At 32.7% G+C, this 23,567-nt stretch overlaps 1 protein-coding gene across 5 annotated transcripts in view; it reads right to left on the reverse strand.

Moving 5' to 3' along the window:
* Positions 1-23,567, reverse strand: part of FAM193A (family with sequence similarity 193 member A) — a 203,132-nt gene that overhangs the window by 38,816 nt on the left and 140,749 nt on the right. For 3 of the 5 annotated variants that reach the window (XM_051966313.1, XM_051966308.1, XM_051966311.1), the window contains 8 exons: positions 19,376-19,500; positions 14,908-15,055; positions 12,083-12,160; positions 10,025-10,137; positions 9,625-9,867; positions 5,205-5,358; positions 4,418-4,597; positions 1,842-2,093 (listed from right to left, as the gene is read on the reverse strand). In XM_051966313.1, coding sequence (XP_051822273.1) covers positions 1,842-2,093; positions 4,418-4,597; positions 5,205-5,358; positions 9,625-9,867; positions 10,025-10,137; positions 12,083-12,160; positions 14,908-15,055; positions 19,376-19,500 — 1,293 coding nt within the window. The remainder of the gene's footprint in view (positions 1-1,841; positions 2,094-4,417; positions 4,598-5,204; positions 5,359-9,624; positions 9,868-10,024; positions 10,138-12,082; positions 12,161-14,907; positions 15,056-19,375; positions 19,501-23,567) is intronic. The other 2 variants (XM_051966310.1, XM_051966312.1) reach the window with 2 other exon arrangements.

Raw genomic sequence — 23,567 nt, forward strand, 5'->3', positions numbered from 1 at the left:
GTTGCAATGAGGATTCTCTAGTTTTTGAAAGGCATAATGACAACACAGGCATATAGAAAATTATAAAGCTGAGGAAAAGTAATCATGTAAATCAAATAAAGATGAAATTTTTCACTAACTAGACTTTACTTCTCCGATATAAACATTAATATTCAGCCAATATATCATCCTTAATTTAATTTTCTTGGTAGTAACATGTATTAAGTTGACATGGAATTTAGCCTTGAATCTTTAATCCCATGCTTATCAGCATTATCTCATCATTTTGGAATTGTCTGAGGTCTGGCAACTTTTACAAATTTCTTAGACCAAGGGTTCTTAACCTGAAGTTCACAAACTCCTTTTAAAAAAAAATTGATAATTAAATTTTAATATAAATAGTGTTCTTTATAATGCTATGTATTTTTTATTCCTTTTAATGGATTTTCTTTATTATGATTTTATGTGTCATTCTGGGATGGAAGTGAGAGGAAATTCAATATGTATGAGCTGAAAAAGCATTAATAACTGTCATTATCCATAATATAACCTGTTGGAATGTAAGACTTTTCTGATTTTGAGGAATATAGATCAAAGTTGTAAGTTTTAGAAAACTCTACCAAGAAAAAATTATGGTAGGGTATCCTGTAATGTCCAGATATAACTTTGCTCCCAAGCAAGTTCAAAATACAATCTTATCAACAAATCAAAAGGGAAATAAAAGTTCAAGAGTAGGCCAAAGTAATGATAAAGATTATTAATAGAAAAACTTGAAGTTGGATATATCCCCCTCAAAAAAACCCAACAAAATTCTTATCATGTTAAAAAAAAAATGTTACAGAAACTCCTAAACTCATCTATCAAATTGGTATTCAGAAAATATTATAATATACTATCAAAATAGAATTATCAAGAGTCTTCAATGAATGATCTATGCTAAGTATATTTATTTTTAAAAAAGAAACATTAATATAGACATTATTAGGGGACAAGTGCCAGGCAAAAAGCAAGATAAATTTCTTTCTCTCTGGAGTTTATAGTATAGTAGGAATAGGTCACAAATGCAGACTACTGATTTTTTTTTCACTCTGCTATAATTTATTGAATGCTAAGTAATATCTGAGGGGAGGTCCTTACCAAATGGGGTAATCAGAGAATATATTCTAATATAAGATTTTGAAAAGAATCCCATTTTTTTTTAATCTTCTCTTGCTATCTAGTAATAACATATTAAGCAGTAAAATGGTATACTGTGTGCTGTATAAACATGAAAATCAAAGTACAAAAAAACCATGCTGAAGTGAGAGCCACTAAATTACAAGGAGATTTTTATATTTTACTTCCAACATAGAGGGCTGCCTGCAATAAACACTTCATAGACATTTGTTGAATGATGAAAGTGAAAGACTATTTTTTAAATACAGTGAACCAGCCAATATGAAACTGTGATATGGAGAGAGCACTGGAGTAAGGAAAACTCGATTTTAATTCTGCTCTTTCAAATTTGGAGCTCTGTAGCCTTAGACATTAAGTCACACCCACACTCCTTCTAAGACTGAGTTTTTTTTTATCTATAAAATGATAATGCAAGACAAAATAACCTACAAAAGTTCCTTTCCACTTTAAATTTCCATGGTTTTAACTTCCTTCTTTTCAGGTATATTGCAAAAAAAAAAAAAAAAATGTAGAAAGGAATATTTGAAGACCCTCTGGTTCATAGTAGAGCTAAGAAAAGGATATTTTTCTTTTCAAACATCCAGTTTTATATTCCCATTTTCATAATATTTATTCATTCAAGACAGAAGCAACTGGTAAAACTGCTATAGCAACAGATAATGTGGCTTGTCTTTGATGTGACTTACCTTACTGTGTGTAAAAGGGGATGCTGTATACAAAGTAGGGTGAATAAGAGGACGAGGCAGATGTGGAATAGTATGTAAAGGTAAATGTCCATGAATATGGGGGTAAAGATGAAGTGCAGGATGTGCAGGTTTTTCTGGGTTCATAAACTGGTGACCAGCAGGAAGACGTCCAGCTGCCAGTGCTGATGCTGTCAGACCAGAAGCTTCTTGTTTACAGACATGGCATTCACAAGTATTTAGACTTGGGTCAACCTAAAATGAAAAAATACTACTTGTTTATTGGATATAATTATAAGGAATAATTTTTTAATAGTCACAAAATATAAATTTGGTTCTGAAAGTAGTTAAATAATAAATGCAAAGATTAAAAAATGCATTAGTTTGCATGAGTGAGCAATGCTAGATATAAATCAAGGGAGTCAGAATAAATTTAGCTATACTCCCTCTTTCTATGATCAAGGCTCAAAATTACATTTACAAATGTGAAAAACAGCTTTTTGCATTTGCTAAAAAACCTTTTAAGTATAGCAGTGCTGTCACAAAATGTGTAGAAATGGAAATAAACATATAGAGTGGAAAGACATTTGTACTGCCATATTCTAGTTAAAATCAGGAAGAAATGGACCAGATATGTTGGAAAACTTTAAATTGAAATATTCAAATCTTAATGAGTAGTGTAAAAGAAATCGAAGCAATTAAAGCCACGTCTACAAGAGTGAAATGAAAAGAGCTCTGAAAAGTTTTTCAATTTGGCAATCTTAATGATCAGTGTAGATTGTGGCACAATAATTCTAACTCTGGCTACCTCTATCACTTGTCAAGTTGGCTGAAATGAATTCACTGGCCATGCCTGGGTCTAAATTGTCTGTTGTACATCAAGATAGCCCAAATAAATTATCTAAACTGAAAAGGAAACTAATAGAAGATTTTAAAACTAACCCACATGGTCTGAAATTGTGATCTGACTTACAGAAATATGGAACTCCACAGATTTTTGAGTACAAAAGGCCTTAGGCTTATTTAATCAAAGTACAAAGACCCTATGAGGCAACTATGAGAAAATTTTTAATGATCATAATTAATTAAATAAAAGTAGGCAGACATGTTAATAAAAATGAAATTTCTCTTTATATGTAATTTTATTCTCAAATGAAAATTAGATCTACGGCACCCTAAATCACTCTCTCAAAAATAAAAGTTGCTTATTTCTAACTTGCATTTTTTGATTTCCCAAAAGGAATTAGCATTATTGAATACTCTTCTTTCTATCTATCATGATGCGATAATCAACTCCCAGCCTCGGCCAAAACCTCTAACTACCTCCAATTTTATCTTACAGAAAACTTATATGGCTAGAAATTTCTTATCATAGAACCCAGAGATAATAATTTATCTTGATGATTACTTCTTCACTGTCATTTATAAGATGTTTAAATAATTTTAAAAGTGAAGTAACCATAAAAATACATGTATCAAACAAAATGTCCCACGCTATAAGATTTAAATATATCACTACTTTTGCTTTCATATAGTAATTTCTCATGAGAACCTTTTAAATTAGTTTGCTGAGATTGCTTTACTAATTAGCTCATAATAATTTTTGAAGCTGCTAGGTTGGCAAAAACTAAAACTTCTCCCCATCTGTCCCTTATTTGACTAGAGGAAAAATTGGTTAAATTGTCTATAGGTATGTGTCCTTAGAGAGATGAAAAATGAACAAAGACTCTTGACTTATTGCAGGGTTGCTTATTTCAAAACTAGGGATATATACATATGTGAACAGGTGTGCACACACATACACACACAAATTAAGTCTTAAGCTTCAAAGAAAAAAATTTTTCAGAGTCTCCTTCAGTATTTTAAAATTATACAGCAAATCTCTAGCAGAAGAAGAGACAGTCTTTTTAGCTATAATACTCCATTATTATTTATATAATTTTATAACACTCACTTTATCTTTTTTCTAAAAGACATATTTGAAAGAATAATGAAAAGTAAAGTCCTACTCTGCATCATGACACAGAGGAAATGCTATGTTCAAAAAGAGTGTAAGAGGCAGTAAAACTCTGACAAGCTCCATCATACTGAAAAGGCTTTAAGTATAAGCCTAATAATGGAATATCAGGTTCACAATGGCTGTCATCAGACTAGGCACAGGTTAGTGAATTTTCTAGACATACTAACTCTCTACCATTATCTATTAAGTCCTAGAGGAGTTCTGATCTGCGTTGGAGGTAGTACTTGCCCTCCTGAACAAAATCAAAGATCCTTGAAGTACTTAAGTGAAGGAGTTTTAAAAGTTAACTTTGAAGAGTTTTGGGAGGACTATGATGTCCCTTGAGATAAATGAGTTATTGTAAAACTAAATTTAAGTATTATGAATTTATTTGAAGGAAAGCAAAGTAGAAATGTAGCTATATTTAATATTGCTTTTAGGAAGAATAAAGAAGGGAGGGGGAAGAAAAAGAAAACTTCCCTTAATCTGAATCTTAGAAATTGATGGTTTTATGATATTAAAAAAAATTCAGAAAGGGACATGTCAAGCTAAAAACCTTTAACAACAAACTACCCTATACCTGTTGACTTGGATAAGATGGTGGTGGACTATCCACTTTAGCTTCATCTTTTCTGGGACTTCTTTTTCCTAGAGTTATTTCTTCCTTTTGAGTTCCTGGGGGTTCCCCACTGCTCTCTCCATCTGCTTCTTCATCATCAGCTTCTGAAGAACTACTACTAGTGCTGCTTACCTGAGGAGACTTTAAAAACATTTTTTTTTTAAAAGAAATTATATTTTTTCAAATAAATCCCTTTGGTGCTTATTAGTTTTGTAATAAGAAAGCTGACTAAAAACTTAAAAAGTTACTTATTGACAATCTAGAATTCTGTAATATTTGGCTGTATAGACTAGCATTGACTTCACACTCACAGTTTAAAAAAAAAAAAAAAAGGCCTGAACAGAAGTCTAAACTATGGATAATGAAATTTCTAATTAAGATATGAAACACAATTCCATCATGGATTTGTTAGGCCAAGATAAATAGGAAGAGATGGTGAAAATTTTATTGGATAATTGTCATATTTTATATACACTGACTTTTGACAGTATCAATACATGAAGGATCATAGAATGAGAGTTGGATGGGTTCTCAGAAGACATCTAGTCCAACGCCCTCACCTTAGAAATTATTAAAGGTTAATATTTCAGTAACACTTTTGGAACATATATGTTGAAGAAATGGCAACATAAGTTACTTCTAGAAAAAGTGTGCATGACTATCGACACAAGCATATTTTAATGTCATCAACAAAGCATGTTAGGCAGCTAATTTAATCCCTTTATCTACGACCAAATCCATACTGTACCTCATCTTTTAATGCCATGTTTTCACCTCCACCATTTAGTTCACTATGGATTCCATTCATGTTCGCTACAACTTCTGTGTCATCATAGTTATTCAATGGATAAATATCAGCAAATTTAGCTGATAAAGGTGCAACATCTTCATCATCACTACCACTGAGGAACAAAAACAGAACACAAAATCATAAGGCTATTCTGGTAGATTAACTCAAAGAATACTTCAAAGGAACTTAAGTAATAATGATGATAAGTATGGCATAGTACAAAGAGTATTGTATATGAAGTTAGTGAAGATCTAAGTTCAAATCCTGCTCTCAGATACTTAATAACTCCCCCAAACCCTGAAAATAGTGTATTATCATATACAATTTATAGATAAAAAAAGTGAAGCTCTAAGAAAGGGATGTCAAAATTTGTAATAAAAAAATTAGAGTTGTTAAATGACATTTTAGTGCTGTTTACTTAATAACATATAACAATAGCAGCATGGAATTCTAAAGTATATTACTATACTATAATTATATAAACTATACTATTAGTATAGAGACCCACAAAAGGTTCTATGATCATGAACTACAAAAGATCTTTATCTGATCACAACTTTTAAAATTATTCAATCTTTCCCTTATTATTAGCCTAATAACCTTATATCTTTGTTCTTTATTCTCATCATGACCTCCAGTCTTCCCCACATCATCATCCTTACACTGGCTGTACTCTCCCCTCCTTTCAACCCATGGTGAATGAGTTTAACTCTAGAGCTGAACTCTCCTCTTGAGTCCCTTGACCAATTACAATCATAAATTACTGAATCCTAACCTACTCTTACTTCTAATTGAATTGCTGTGCAGATAAACTGGAGAAAGTAACAAAACTCTGCTGTTTGGGTCCACTTCCACTGATGTTACATATTCTGAACCAGGCCCTCTCCAATTCGGGGGAATCGTTTCATACTTCCCTTCTTAGTTTGCATGGCCCATCCTCACAATGGCTCTTCTGAATTTTGTCCTCTCTCCTCAAGCATTCCAACAGCATCTGCTTCCCTTATTATCAGCTAAGGACCTTACCTTACACTTCATTGAAAAACTAGCATTATCTGCCAGTAGCTCCTTCTTATTCCTGCCTCCTCATCTCACATCCCTCAACAGGCCTTCTCTGTCCAATGCAAAATTCTTTTTTGTGTCTCCTTAATCTCCTTTCTCTACCATTCTCTCCCAACAAATTTCCCTATCATCCTTATTCTTTTTCCAATCATCAATCTCTCCTTAACTACTGTCTCTCTACCTTGTAACTTGCAAATATACCCATGTCTCCTCCCATTCTTAAAAAGCCTCTCATCATTTTATCCAGCAAGCTGTCATCCATGAGAAAATCATCTATACTCATTCCTCCTTTTCTTCTTCCTTGATTTTAAATTCTCTAGAGCCTGAAATGCAGCTTCATCTTTCAACTGCAACTATTCTCACAAAGTTACTAACAAATCTAGCACAGCCTTTTCTCAATCCCTTCTGCAAGTCTCTGACACTGCTAATTACTTGGATCTTGTAAAGATGCCTCTCTCCAGCTAAGGTGTTCCCACCTACCTTTTGAGGCAGGTCTTCCTACCTTTGGAGTTTTTTTTTTTTTTTTTAAGATAACAGTCTAATTTTTCCTAAATTATTCATTAAAACAATTTTTAAAATATTTTTTCTTATTTGCAAATTTTGTCCTCCCTTAAAATGGTGAGCAGACGGATATAGATTAAACATGTACAATCAAGTAAAACATTTCCACAGCAATCATTTTGTAAAAAGAAGATAAAGAAAGGAAAGAAGGAAGAGAAGGTCAGAGGGAGAAGAAGGAGGAGAGAGGGGGAGGGAGAGGGAGAGGGAGAATTGAACATTCAGACAATAATACTTCTTTTTTCTCAGGTGGATAAACATGCTTCATCATAAGTCCTTTGGGATTGTCTTGGATCATGGTATTACTGAGAACTGAGACAGTCACAATTGTTGATCATAGAATATCACTGTTACTGTGTACATGTTGTCCTGGTTCTGCTTCCTTCACTCTGCATCAGTTTACATAAGTTGGACAGTTCTAATTGTAATTACTAGAATTATATGAATCTGAGTTGGAAGTGACTTTAGAGATCATTTAATCCAACCACCTCACATTCTAGATGAGTCGGAAGCCCAGAGAGATTAAATTACTTGCCCAAGGATACACAGATGGTAGAACTAAGATTCAAATTCAAATTCTCAAACTCAAAATTCAGCATTCTTTCCAAGTTATCATCCCCTCCACCACCATTTTAATAGCCTGCAAATGTTCTGCAAAAGATTTGTCCCAATCTTTTCTACTTATGTTCATCACGAAAAAGGAATGAGCATGTAGCCAATGATGAACAAAAATAATTCTAATATGTCTATTGAAAATATCTATCTAACAAATGTCTTGTTTATATTGTTCAGTTGAGGAAACCTAAGGAACATTGAGCCAATTTTTTATATTTAGGTTATATGATATTAAACTGACCTTCAGGGATTATCTACAGGTCAATTCTTCACTTTGTAGATCAGGACAGTGAAAGATTAAGTGCCTTAAGTACTAACAGAGCCATGTTCCAAATATAGGTCTTTCTGCTTCATCAGATATGACATGCCAGTGACACTACGCTATTTAAAAAAATCCTTCCCTACCAAGTTTAAAATACTGACTCCAGTGTTTTAGTGGTTTGTTATAATTAAACTCCAACCTATCTTTTCCCATTTTATCATATTCCATTTCTCTTCATGTTGAATGCAAGCTATTTCAAGAATTCTTTTGTTCTGTCTTTTTATTCCTGGAGAATAACACAGTGCTTTATACCTAAAATGTACTTAATGAATGTTTGTTAAATTGAATACATGCTAGCCTCCCAAACTGCCAAATGAATGAATGAACAGAGTCATTCACCACTTTTATCCAAGCCCTCCTCCTTAAGTATCTCTTTGCCCATACCATAATATATCAAGAATAGAACATATTCCATGAACTACCACAAATTTCTATCTGGTTCTATGTTTTCTTCCCCCCCCCCCCCCCCCCCCCGGTTTCTTTAAGACCCAATTCAGATGCTACTTCTATGAGCTTTCCCTAATTACCCTCTCCCTCTATCCCCCAATCTTACCAAAGATACTTTTCCCACTTTATCTTACTTTGATAGACCTTTCCTTTGAACTCACCTTACTCTGCTTTGCAACGTTACTTGTGTATTTGTCTTCTCTCAATCTGTTTCCCTTATTAAGAGTATAAACTCATTTAGATCAACTGTGACAAATTTACTTTTATTCCCAGTTCATATACTGTCTTGAAGATAGAATATAACTAACTATTAGATAAATAACAGTTTATATTTATGGATACATGACATATAACATATTTCATGTAAATGAATTCAAACCTCAGCACAAGGGTTATAACTACATGTTACATATCTACATAAAATATTACATCATTATTTACTATATTTATAAATAGGAAAAAGACTTTGAGAAATGGAACATCCTGTCCAAGGTAAGTTCATGGAGGAAATGGGACTTGATTCCTGGTCTTCTGACTCTTAGTAGTATGTTCTTTTCACTAGATAATAAAGTATTTTTGGGCATTAAAGATAAGTGGTTGCTGAACAGACTGCATTCATACCAAACTATAACTAAAAACACTTCTCTAAACATGTTCCTTTTGTACTGGTAAAATAATCTGAGCTTTTATATAAGCATTGATTTTCAAGGTTTCCCAGGATAATCCCTTACAAAAAGATTGTGTGTGTATGTATATTATTTTGAGATAATCTGATGAATGTTACTGCAGTATTATTAAAAACTTGGTCATAAAAGCAAGATGGGAGGAGGATTTTGTAATAAATAAGAAGGGTGTCATAACCTGAAGAAATACTGGAATCATTGATCTAGAAGGAAGTTAACTGTTAATACAACTGAATTAATTTCAGGTTTATATATAATAATGAAGCTTTAATATAAAAAGCTTAAAACTGAAAGAAAAAAAAAAACACTTCATGTTGATTCCTGTCAAAATGTCATTACTGTTTCAGGGAGAAAATAAAATAAATAAAAGATTGTTAAATTCCACACTAAAATAATGTTGAAAAACTCACTCCTACCAAATTATATATAAAACTCCAATTTTATAGGCAATTCTCAATGTACTAATTAGTTTTTCTTTAACTGATCACCAGTTTTTATTTCGTTTAATAAAAACCTTAAAAGTTTAAACTATATATTTTGAAATCTTTTAAAAATTGCTTTTCAGAAAAATTAAAATCTTTTTCAGACTTTTAAAAAAATTTTATATGTATGCATATTTTATTATTATACTTTTGATACTTTCTCCCCCTGCCACCCCTCCTTCCTTCCCCCCCGCCCCCAAATCAAGACTTACAAATTTGGGGCAGAGCCATTGTCTGTGAGGATGAGTCTGGGATGTTGCTGAATTGTAATAGGAGAGCTGGAACCTGACCCTGAGCTTGCTGATGACATACTAGGTGGACGCATCTCAGAAAGATAATCAGGAGCAGAATCAACTTGTAGTGGTAGTTGGTTAATGGGGATGTCATCAGTGATTGGTGAATCCATGATGCCACATGTAAGAATATGTGAAAGACTGCAGTCATCACAAGTACATCTAATTAAGAATTAAAGATAATTATAAAGCTATTCAACATAAAATTAAACTTTTTATTTTAAAGAGCCAATATAAGTTTTCCGTTTGGTAACATAAAGATAAAATATTCTCTAATTAAAAATTCTCTGAAATATACCTATTGATATAACAGTCTCACCTTCTCCTGTAATTACAGTTGGGACAATCAGGCATGCTCAGACGTGATGACAACATATGCCTCATTGTATCTGTGAAATTGTTCTCTCCTGCTAGTGCTTTCTTATTATTTAGCTAGAGCAAATAATAAAATAACAGTTTAATTTTACAACGCATTTCCAAACAAATACAATTCAAAATGTAAATGATTACACAAATGGCCTCTTCTCAAACTATCATATATGGTTCATGTATGATGCCAGACATCATGGGGAATGTGTCATATTTCAGAAGCCGGTACTTTATCTTTATGGGCCATAATACTTCTAGGGAATTTCCAACCTAAATGAAACAAATCTTACACTAACCACCTATTATATTCATATATTCAGAAAGTGTTTAGCCATTGCCTAAATGATAGATATCTATTTGGTCTGTTTATTCTTGTTATCACCAAGACAGCTTCTAGGAACACTGTTGTATAGTTTCTCCCATTAATAAACTTCTTTCAAGTAGTCAGTCACAGGATTAAAAAGGTCCACAAGTCTGTCTCCATCCTCTAGCAATTTGTCAAAATGATTTTCCTAAAGTACAGATCTGATCATATTAAACCACCCCCAACTCTCAACCCCATTCAATAAATTTCAGTAATTCCCTATCACCTCCAGAATCAAATATATAATAACATTCTGACATTCAAAGCCCTTATAACTTATTCTCCTACTCTTTTCTAGTCTTCTTATATCCTTTTCTCCCTTCATATGTTCTGAGATCCAAAGACATTGCCCTCCTTGTTCCTAAGTGAAATACTCTCTCTCTTAAATTTTCAATGACTATCTCTTGGCCATTAAATTCTCTCCCTTTCTCATCTCTGCCTTTTGGCTTCCTTTAAATCTTACTTTGTACAAGAAGTCTTTCCTAGTCCTCCTTGATCTTAATATTTTCTCTCTGGGACTGTATCCTATCTCCCAACTTATAATGTATATAATCTTATTTGTATGTAGTAGTTTGAATATAGTTTTCTTCATTATGCTGTTAGGTGCTTAAGAGCAGGGGCAATTTTTTACCCTTCTTTATATCACTGGTACATAGCCCAAGATCTGGAACATAGTATATTTTCCTAAATGTTCAGTGATTTACTGACTGACAAAAAGGCTGAAGCAACTTACAACTCCACCGTAAGAATATGACACACCTGTTTATGCCACCACTAAGTGAATATTGTTTGTTTCTGTACGTCTATCTATTTGATGACTATTAAAGGGGAAATCTGGTATTGTTTTAAAGTGCATTTCTTGAATTATTAGTGGTTTAACATTTTTTCATTTAGTTTACTAGAAATTTTTTTTGGGGGGATTGCCTGTTCATCTGTATCTAATCTACATTTACACTGAAATCTACATTTACTGTTGAAAAAGTTATAATCTTGTCAATCGTTTATAAATTCTAGTTGTCAGATTGATCATAAGTATTAAAAATAAATTAATTTTCCTAGTTGGTGCCACTTCTTAATACAGGATAATTCCAAGCCATTTACAATCATTTCCTCAATTAAAAAACTTCTGAAACAATTTTTTGTATGAAGTTAAGTAAAGGAAAGAGAATTACATAGTGCAAACTCATTAAAATTTTTAGCGACTGTATGAATCAGTACAAAATATCTTTAATCACTTAAAGTGGTTTAACTACTAAAGTACTATATGGACCCTCAATCATAAGGTCACTTCAAATCACGATCACTTAAGATAGTATCATGGTGAACTTGCAGTACAGTATTAAAAAGATATTAGAAATTCAAACCATGAACTTTAGATACATTAATTCTAAAGTTAGAACACTTTGAAGAACTATTTATCAGTTAATATTTCTCCTCTCCTCAACAAGGGATAAATAAAAGTGAGAAAACTGGACTAGATAATTTTTATTGTTCTTAAAAGCTCTAAATCTTTATACTTCGAATTAAGTGGTCAGAAAAGCAGTAAGCCATGGTAAGCCATTGTCCATATCTTGGACAGTAATGGGCTTAGTAAGTAAATTACTCTGTCAACCTAAATTTTCTCCATTAGTTAAACAATCGTACCTGTTCTTCAATAAACCGTCTTTGTTTAAAAAATTCCCAGTCTTCTTTTAACATGCGCTGTTTGGTTTTCATTGCCATCTAAGTAACAGAACATATGAAAATTACTATCTATCTTAGTACAGAGTCATTTCTAGGCTGCCTAGATCTTCAAATGATGTACATGATCTATAGACACCAAAACTACAATGGCAAAAATATATTATTCAGCATTTTAATTCCATATTTTTCTGTTTTCTTTAAATCATTTAAAATCTCACAATTTTTTTTTACATGGGCAAAATATACATGTATGTATGTGTGTGTGTGTGTGTGTGTGTGTGTGTGTGTGTGTGTATATATATATATATATATATATATAAAAATGAAAAAACACCATAATCCTAGTTCTACAGCTGAAAGAAACCTTAGAGGCAATCTCATCTAGCCTCCTAACTTACAGATGAGTAAACAAGGGTGTAGAGAGATTAAGTAAAGACAAGTAGTAAACACTAAACTTAAATTCAGGGCATCTGATTCCAAAGCTAGTGCTCTTGCCACAGTACCACAAATTTAAAATCTTATTTGGGAAAGGCTCTATATGTAGGGATGAGGGTTTAACTTTTAGGCAAAACCTTAAAAATAAATAAATAAAACCAGCTAAATTACTAAATTACTTTAATGTATATGACACTTGAAGTGGCTAATGACTATAATTAACTATTTAATTGTATGTGAATGAGGCAAAACCTGCTCTGTGATTCCAGTCCATCACTCAAAAGCTAGAGAAATTAGAGAATGACATTGGGAGTGCCAAGACCTCAGCAGTCACTGAATCCAACCCACTCACTTTACAAATGAAGATAAATGAGTCTCAAAGAGGTTAAGTGACTTGCCTTGGGTCACGTGGGTAATAAATAGCAGTACATTTAAACCTGGATTCTCTGACTTCACCAGAGTTCCCTTTCTTTCCTCATCACAGTGTGAAAGTGAGTTTGGTGCTCTGGCATCAAGCTGGAAAAGCTACCAATATGCTTGATGACAGGCTATATCTCTTCCATGAGAATCAACCTAGTTAGATACAGAGAGACTGATCATCACACAGGTTAAAATGTTTAAATCCAAGTAACTCATGTAAATTGTTTACTACTTTGTGATGGGTATGAGATCTATGAAACCAGTACTTAGATGGAAGAAAACATATATTAAAAAAGGAATACTCTCCCCTTCCTCCCTCCACCCCCATCTCAATCAAGGCAGCCTTCAGGTCCTATGCATTATCCAGCTGTCTCCCAGGATACCAGATCCTACATCAGAGTCAGGCCCACACTCCTTTCCATAAAATTGGATGGGCAGTATCCAGAGTCCTTAAACTAATTTAAACTAACTAACACTTTCCTAATCCTGGTTAAGTCGCTCAATTTGGGGACTTTATTTCATCCTTAATGAACTTTTCTGGTAGATGGATGATTAGAAATTCATTTCAATAGTCAATCAGTCACTAAACATTTATGAAACATACTATGTGTTGGCAATGCTCTAAGCACTAGGGATACAAAGAAAGGTAAAAGTCAGTCCCTATACTGAAGAAGTTAACAGACTAATGAGTGAACCAACAAGGAAAAAATATATACAATCTACAAAGTGGATAAATTGGAGATAATTAACAGAGGAAAGTACTAGAATTAAGAGAAATAGATAAAAGCTTCCTGTAGAAAGTAGATTTTAGAGGGATCTGAAGGAAGCCAGACAAGGCAAGTGGCAGAGATGAGGAGACAGAGAGAGAATACAAGACATGGAAGGGCAGTCAGTGAAAAAGTCCAGAATTGGGAGACATTGTAGTATAGTATATAAGTAACAGCTAAAAAACCTCAAAACCTAATGTCACTGGATTTCAAGAATACACGGAGGGTAAGGTATAAAAAGACTAAAAAAGGAAATAGAGACTTTTGAATTCCAGAGGATTGTATATTTGCTTCTGGAGGTAATAGGGAGTCACTGAAATTTACTGAATTGGGGATAGGATGACATGATCAGATCTGTGCTTTAGGAAAATCACTTTTGGCATCTGAACAGAGAATGTCAGTGAGGACAGACTGGAGTATTAGGAAGATCAACCATTAGTGTACTTAAATAATTTGGGTGAAATGATAAAGGCCTGTTCCAGGGGGGGGAGGGGCAGTCTCAGAAAAGTAAAGGGGCATATATGATAGACATTGTGAAGTTAATTAAATCCATTGAACCTAGCTAGTCAAAGACTGTGCTTCATATGCCATCTAGCTGTCCATGAAGACATCAGAGACCTGCCACCATTTATGCTTACCCAAATACTCCCTGACTTATCCCCCTTTATCTTTTGCACTGGGAATGCAATTGTAATTTACATATATGTATATTTATGTTAACATAGACTATAGTACTATAGGGCATTTCAGTGAAATCTATCCATCCATCCATCTATCCAAATATAGATGCATATATACATAGGTATACAGATGAGACGTGAGATTAGCACCATTAATAGTAGGCCAAAGGAACATCCATTAAAGTAGGGAAGAAAGATTAAACTTCCATGCTAAGAGTGGGCTTCCATTCCTGATGTTTCTAGACTTCATTCAGCATCAGCTTTCTTTAATTATACACATCAAAAGGAAAAGGGCTGCCACTCTGAATTTTCTGTGATGGCTATTCATTTTAGATGTCTGAATATACATGAACAAACATATATATAAAGTGTGACCTATTCATGATTATTTATACATATAGTACACTAAGGTACAACCATATACACTAAAAACATCTGGATATACAGATACTATCAAGCAGATGACTGCTTATAAAATTCTCACCTGTTCATCTACATAGTCATCTATTCTTTTTTGACATTCAAGCCATTCTTCGGCAACTTGACCCATCTCTTCTTCTAAGTGCTGATACCTTTGTAATAAGGTACTGTACATATCTTCACTACAGGAATCATGTGAAGTTATTCCAAGCCTGAAAGATAAAAAATCATTTAGTGTGAAACTGAAACAAATGGTGGATATAAATAACCAAACAATTTAAAGAAAAAAAATTAAATCAAAGAGGAGATTTTCAAGGATATGTGGATTTTTAAGAGTTGCCATGGCCAATCTTGTGATGAACCTTTTCAAGATTAGCTAAAAGTCTTTCCAGTTTACAAGGATTTAATAGGTTTACATTCCATCATCATAGTCTCTCAGAACCTAGAAATACCTTCATAACATAATGATACCTCAGATTACAAATTTAGTAGAGGAAAAATAAGGTATTCATATTACTTCTTAAAATCTTGAAGAATGACAAATAAAGTTCAGTTTTAGTCACTAAGTTCAAGAGGAAGGAACTGTTTCCTATTAAGATCCATTTGACCCAATCTGGATATAGAGGTCAAAACACACATTTGAATCAAATCAAGAGCCATAACTAAAAATCAACTTAATTTAGGATCTGTTCAGCTTATTATACAGAAACAGTTTTCATGTTGCTAAATTAAAAGAAACGCAAATTTATAATGTCCAGTAAAAAGAAAGAAAAAGGGGAAAAAAAAGTTAAAAATACTAGTTAAAAAGCTATAAAGAAAAAAAGGAAAACAAAAACAAAAAACGAAATAAAAACATTAGCAATTTTAATAGGACAATATACTTCCATTTCTTTCCTATATAAGGAAATGCTACTAAAAGATAATTGTGTTTTCTAAATTCTAGGTATATGCATGGCTTTTCCTTTTTGAGACCTGTACTGTGCACTGACAGAGGTTAAGAGGAGAAGCTAGAGGATTCATCTCCTTTTCTTTGTTTTGGTTTTTTTATATGGAAAATGGATAATATAAAAACTGGCAGTTTAGTGATTTGGAAGTTATAGAAATTTGACTTATTATCATGACTATGGGAGAGGATTAATACTATGAAGCATAATTTCTTTTTCTTTAATGAAGCATAATTTCAATTAAATTCTATTTATTTTGGGCCTTAGGCCTGATTTCTTTTGAAGAGCTGCATATGAGAGGCAGCATGGTAAGTGGAGAAGGTGCTAGACTAGAGAGTCAAAAAGACCTGGTTTCAGATCTCAACTCTAATGGTAGCTGAGTCATTATAGGTGAGTTACTGAGATCTTAGTCTCAGCTTTCTCATCTTTAAAGTGGGGAAAATATTATCTATAGCATCTCCTTTGCTAGGTTGTTCTACAGCTCAAATACTTTGCAAACTTTGTATAATTACAGAAATATCAATTATAATATTATTATTATTGAAAGTATAAAACCTTCCAGTACGGGTTTATGCCTTCCCCGTGTTTTGCATAATTTCTGGCACAGTATAACATGAAGATCTAAATGTGGAAAACCTAAAGGAAGAGAATAATGTAAATGACAATACATAACTTTCAAGCAGAACTGACCATTTTTAAATGTTTACTGTGGTTTAATAATTTGGATGAACTATGCCTACAATTGGAGTGGACAAAGACTGAGATTACAGACCAAGAATCTGAAGGGACCTTTATAGGTTCTTTGCTTGCCTTCCTTCACATATGAAGAAATGGAGGAACAGGGAGAAGTTAAATGTCTTGACCAAGGTCACAGAACTAACCAACTGGCAGAGCATAGACTCCAACCTAGCTCTTGTAGTTTCAATCTCAGAGTTCTTTTCATAATATAGGGCCTTGTAAGGATGTGTGAAGCTGACAAAATAAAGAAAAACTGAATGTATCTATGGAACGTTTTCCAATTCTCTTGAAATCTAGATGAATACTTGAGAGAATCATGATTGCAACGTAAAAAAATTAGAATCTGCAAAAGATCAATTGATTCTCAAGTTTCTGAGTATAGATTTCACTGTAGGGAGGGAAGTGAAAAATATCTAATTAAAGGCAGATAAAATGACAAAAGAAAAATAAAGAGGCAAAGAGAAATACTGAAGGGGCTCTGTGAAAAGCATCAACATCATTCAACTTAAAACTTCAGGGTCGTTCATATATGACCAATTCTAAACCAAATCTATTTGCAAGATGAAGGACTTGAAGAATAAAAAATTACTTTCAGTATTGAACTCATAGTTTCTTTAAATTCTACAAATTGTCTAGCATAGTAATATGTATCAAACAAATCATTGTTGCTTGTCCTTGGTTCTGCAAAAGGACCATGACGTCAGAGAGATGATGCCATGACACAAGTAAATTGGATTTAGGCAAGGGAGGGCTGTGCAAGGTCACCTGACTCACTAGAGATCAGGATGACAGCCCTGGATGCAATGGGAGACCTTGGTCTTTCTAAACCAAGTTCTTTAATAGGTCTCAGTTTGACTCAAACACTGATGACAATACCGAAGAATATAAATACCTTCTCTAATCACAATTCATAGATTAAATAGGTTTTGCCAGAACAATAGATAGATATATTTTATAATAATCTTTGCTTTCTCAGTTTTCTGTTATTTATTTTCATGGCAATTCTGAATCAAATTTCTACAGTTTACTTCTAGACTCACTGACAATCTGAAAAACTGAAATATCAAAGGAAAATACTAGCTTTGCAGCCCATACTCACTGATATCCGCTTCCTACCCCTGCAAGATAGCAGATTTAATCTCCTTTTCTAAGTTATGAAATATAGAAGATCAAAGATGTGATCACACTGGGAGAAAAGCAGGGGGGTGTTTCCCAGTGCTGCTGTTGTCTCATTCTGGGTTAACCAGCACCCAATAATTAGGTTTAAGATATTTTCCAAGACAAAGTTTCACTGGAATCCAGAGAGGAAAACAAAATGAGCATTCCATCTCAGCAATAAGAGCATTAATTACTGAAAGGACCAATGAAAAACATCAATGTTTTAAGAAAAAAATTTAATACCTTAATTTTAATTATTCTAATATGAGACAGAATCTGGCAAATAAACAGTATATCTTCTGTGCAAAAGTGTATATATAAGCTAGAATTTCTCATAGTAGACTGACTGGAAATAATAATTTCTTTAGATCTGTATGTTTATTATAAATTTACAACATTGACATGGCAATAACTTTCTTACTGGCATATTTTAAAAATAATGGACAAGAAAAATAAATGAATACTGGAAGTTTTATTAATATGATCAGTATCATAGAGGCAAAGCAAACACAAACAATACACATACTACAAGAAGCAAAGTTTGCATAATTTTTAAAATTTTTTTTACATATTCAAGTTATGGACATTCTTATACATGAAAAGTTCATCTGTGAAGTTAATTAGAAAATCACTTAAAGTTAAGATGAAGTTTACTTATTTTCGACAGAGAAAATTTTATGATATACTTTATAAACAGTGTACTTTTGCCTATTTTGGGCAATGTGAACAAATGTAAGATGAATATCTTTTAGGGACCATGAATCGGACCATGAATTATCTTGACTTGTCCTTATTACAGAGCTCACCAAATAGGTATGTGACTTTCTCACCAGACTAATTTGTGTTCTTCCATGAAAATGACTTTGTTTTTAATTATTTTTTCTTAGCAATTTAATAAATGTCAAGTAAGATGAATCCCCAAAAAGTCAAGATTCAGAAAAAACTCAAAATGTATTTTAGAACCCTCATTACTTTGATTCCTCTTTCAAAAATATTTCTGGTTCATTTTATTTAATTTCTGTAATATTACATGGGATTCCTAATCAGGTTATTCAGTTCCAAATCTCAACACTTCACATGACATAATAAATACTGTGGGAAAAGAGAAGAAGAAAGAGAGAAGACACAGAAAGTGAAGAGGGGCTAGAATGAAAGAAATGATACAACGTCAGAAAGGACTGAATAGAAAGTAAACTATATCTTTACTGTTTATTTCAGTCTCTTTTTCGTCCACTAATGTCCCTGGACTTCATTTTTTAGGAAGTTAATTCTACATAGGAATATGCAAACAATTACATGCTTGTTTCTGTATGTGTACAAGGAGTGATGGTGATAGTGAGGGGGAAGAAAATGGACAAAAATCTCATAAAGGGCAGGATTTGGTACAATAAGAAAAAAAGACTGGATAGATGTGTTAGAACTCACAGTTTGAAGGGACTTAAAAGGTCTAGTTCAACCTTATCTTACTTAGAAGAAATTTAAGGCCAAAAAAGATTTCAGGAAAAAGAGATTAAAAAAAAAAAAAAAAGAATCATTGAATTGGGAAAGGGGTTCAAAAATATCATTCAACAATAATGTACTAAAATGAAACATTCCTTTTTCCTAAGAGTTTTTCTGACAGTATTATACAAAAGCAAATAAAGAATACTATTGGTACCAAATATTAATTTCTTATACATGTTAAACAAATACCTGAGCTGTGAAAGCAGTGTCGGCAAGCTGTTCTGTAGAAGTGGTTCAGAAAAGACCAAATTTTCAAACAGGTGCTTATTGTGCAGTTCCCATGTCACCTGGAATTTTTTCAAATGCTCATTCTCCTAGTTAAAAAAAAAAAAAAACAAACACATACAAGCACACACAAAATATATTCAATAGGTGAAGAAAAATCAAAATAACTAGATGTCAAAAATTAGGGAATATCTGCTTGCCCATTTTACATTAATTTATGCTCGGATGTGTGAGAATTAACTGTCAGCTATCTAAAAGTGAACTATGTAATACATCTTTGAAATATCTAACAAACTAAACCATCTAAATTATTTTAAAAACATCTTGAAAGTAACAAATTACTAGTAATGTATTAAAGATTATTTCCTGTAGTACATTAAAAAAAGTCCCATAGTTACAATGTAAATATTTTAAGCTTTTAAAATACTAGAATATAAAGAATTTACTTTCTTAAGTTTTGGAAACTATCTTAGAATTTCTTCTCTTTAATAACTACTAACCTGATAGATCAAAGATACTTTTCTACTAACGAAGTTCTCCTTCAAAAAACTGTCTTCTATTTCTTAATTGAACCCTTTAAAATGATCTTTCAGTCAAGTCATGATCATCACAAACAATGATACCTTCACAGCCTCTTATATTTAAAGATCAAACAATTAATAGTGTTGTTTCAGTAGCAGAAATTATCAGTACATAAAATGGTAATACTTATTATCTTCCTAAAGATTTGGATGTTCTTTTTACAAACAGCTAGTCCTGTATGAAGCTGTGCTTCTGAATCATGAATATGAACTTGTTCAAATTATGCTATCCTATTATATACTATTCCTTGTTTAACAGTGAATAGTTTTAGAAACTGACAATGTTGCCTATTATTGTCTCTACATAGACTTCTTCAACCACCAATTACCAATGGAAAATTGACTAAGTTCTCTATCATCTAATCTTTTCACATTTCTACTAATCAAATTGAATTGAAACAAGTATGGCTGGGATGCTGGTGGAACAACTACACTTTGGGGCTTTTTTGCCATTACCTTGAATTTCAATGAGTATGACTAAACCATGAATGACAGACAGAAGCAAAATGTGGTATTTTCATCAAGTCCCACCCTTTACAAATACACACTGCAAATTGATGGAAAATTCAATTGGGAAACATGCCATTATTTTTCATAACCTCTGGTAATAAAGAATAGGAAAGCTGGTTTGAAAAACAAATCCACAGAAAATCATAATTTGTTAATAATTTTCAACATGCTCTTCCGCCTCTAGTTTCACTTGGGTGTTTTCACTATCTCACAAAGGTGTTTTTTAAATTAAAAAAAAAAAAGAAACTGGACTAAAAGACTGGCAGCAAAAGGAGAAGAGAGACCCATATTTTCACAAATAAGGCAGTTAGTCCTGAAGATGATGCCACTGAGAAAGTTATATATTGCTATGATTATAATAATGTGCAATAAAATATAAAAAAATTTTACTGATATGTTATCAGTAGAGCATATCTTAAAACTATTTATTTATATAGTCCTTCACCAGGTCTTTGCAGTTATGGCAATCTTGACTTTATTAGTACTTTATTTTAACCATTTGTAACCTGCTGATGTCTTCTAAAGAAATTCAATCTTGAATTTACTTTGACTCTGAGAAAGTTTTTCAAGAAACAGCATATAGAAAAACCACAAGATTCACTAAAATTACATTTAAAAATATGGCAGATTAAATTTGGAGTTAAAGTAAAATTAATTTCATTTCTTCAAGGAGAAAACAGAAGTCAGGAAACAGGTCGAGCAAAAGCAGAACTCCAATCACTGATGAAACAGCTTGCTAAAAAACTAAGAATTTTATTTCCTATTCCCTAGGAAATTAATGTAATTCCACTGTCATGGGAAAGCAGATATATCAAAAATCTTTGTTGAAGTATTGCATAAAAAGTCCAAAATCTTGCTATTTTGTGAAGTTAAATCAATTTCTTGATTATCCTCACTTTTAGGTATGAAATATATTGAGGATGTATTCCAGCAAAACTTTAAAACTAGTTTTCTGCTGCCTTCACATGACTGGGTAAATTAAATAGAAGAAATACACCTCAGCCATTTCTGCTTTCTATAAGATTGGCAAAGAAGATTATTACATGTAGTACAAAACATTTTTTTACAAGTTTTAACATTTTACTAAGTACCTGAAGTTATTCTGGTCTCTTTTAAATAGGCACTGCCAAAATCAGGAAGAAGTGAGTATTGACAGAGAAAAGTAGCTCTGGCAAAGTCACTGAATAATAAGATTTATGTTCCCTACATACAGCACGCTGCAAAATTCATGTTCACTGTAGAATATCAGAGACTGAAGCTATACAAACAATCACTGAGGAAACTAATTACTAACAAGACAGTATAAGAAACAATGCTAGGATGTCTAGCAAATTGTGTTCTAATTAAAGATAAACGAGATGCTTCAGTTGTTGCCAAAACTTTTTTGAACTTTTGAACTTTTCTTTTGTAGATATTGATGAAAATGTATGACATCAAGGGGTATTCCTTCCATACTTCTTGAGTAGATGGCAAGTCCATGTAGATTGATCATCAAGCAAGATTAGACTTGGGTATCTTGGTAGGCTGCCATCAAGTGAAAAGGGCTTTAGATTCTAAGATGCTAAGTTCAACAGATGGAACAACCTTCATCCTGACACAGCTATGAAAGTTATTCAAACTGCAGATAGCACTGTCAGTGCCAAGGGAAAGATGAATCAAGAATGTTGCAGCTTCAATTCTTTTTTCTAGCTAAAACTAAAGAAGCCAGCTTCTAGAACAATGATTGTCCTGCTACAATGACTAAACAGCAATAGTTACAAATTAATGTAGTCATCTAAGAGAAGACTTTGGCCTTCACTAACAATCAAAAAATGCAAATTGCCCCTTGAAAGTAATAAGGGTTTGAATAAGAAATGGTACCAATATAAAACTGAAAACTTCATTTTTTTTTTTTAAAGCTATCTTTGTTTTCAGGAATGAATTGAAGTTAAAGAATACAAAGATAAGTAACTTATAATGAATAATCTAAACTGCATTACTTTGACTACTCTTTAAAAAAAAAAAAACACAAAATGAAATGCTAAGAGTAAACTTATTATTCAAGTCCTTGATTAGATAAATAGTCCTTTAGGAAACACAAACATATGGCCATAAGATCTTTGCTATATTTACTTATGGTATCTAACTAAATTATTAACTCATTATCAAATTATTTGCAGTCTAAATTTATTAGACCCCAAACTCAAAAATTAAAAAAAAAAAAAGTAAACTGCTACCAATTTACTATGGCAACATGATCTAAAGTAACTTTTAGTAATTTCTTAAAATGGCTTTTGTCTCTAAAGAGCTGTGAAAACCTAACTTTTAGATAGCAATCTCTTGAAGCTATATACCAAAGGAATTCAATTCCTGTACTGCCTAAAGGAAAGACTAGGAATATGTTTGGTTTGGGCTAAGTTTTTAACAGGAGCTTTCTGTACTGACCATAGTCTCTCCATGCTGATCTTGGTTTGGTGTCTCTTCACCTGCACAGGGGCAAAAAGTCTTAATGCTTGTTCTTGAACCTCTCCAAATAGCTGGACTCCTTTGAAAGGAAGGAAAATCAGTCACAACTTCACCAAGAAAAAATGGTTGGAGGTCTAAGACTTTCCCCCCTAAAATTATAAACTATGCCCTATACAAGAAGCCTTGCACTGAAATTTATAAAAGTTACAAGATGATATACTCTTTCAAAAGTCTCTCCCTTAGAAGATAAAGGGGTCCATTCTATTTATTCAATCAATGCAAGCTGTCCACAAGTTCCTTGTGACACCACTTTCCCTTGCTTCAGTTGTGGTAAAAACAACAAACAAACAAACAAAAAAACAATAAAAGTTCCAACAATTTCTCTGTATACTTCTACCAATTAATGGTTACATCAAATGTAGGACTTTAAAACCAAAAAAACTAAGCAGAAAATTGGCCAGCAGAATGCCTCTGGATTTTAACTACTATTTCAACACAGCAGCCTAAGAAAATAAAAGTCTAATTTCATACATGAGGATAAAATCTTAGATTGTCAGAGTTCTCACAGATCAACACCAGAGGTTATTTCATGAATGTACTACCTTTTGATAAAAAGAGGG

This window comes from Antechinus flavipes, chromosome 6 (assembly GCF_016432865.1).
Source record: "Antechinus flavipes isolate AdamAnt ecotype Samford, QLD, Australia chromosome 6, AdamAnt_v2, whole genome shotgun sequence".
Classification (NCBI taxonomy): Eukaryota; Metazoa; Chordata; class Mammalia; order Dasyuromorphia; family Dasyuridae; genus Antechinus; species Antechinus flavipes.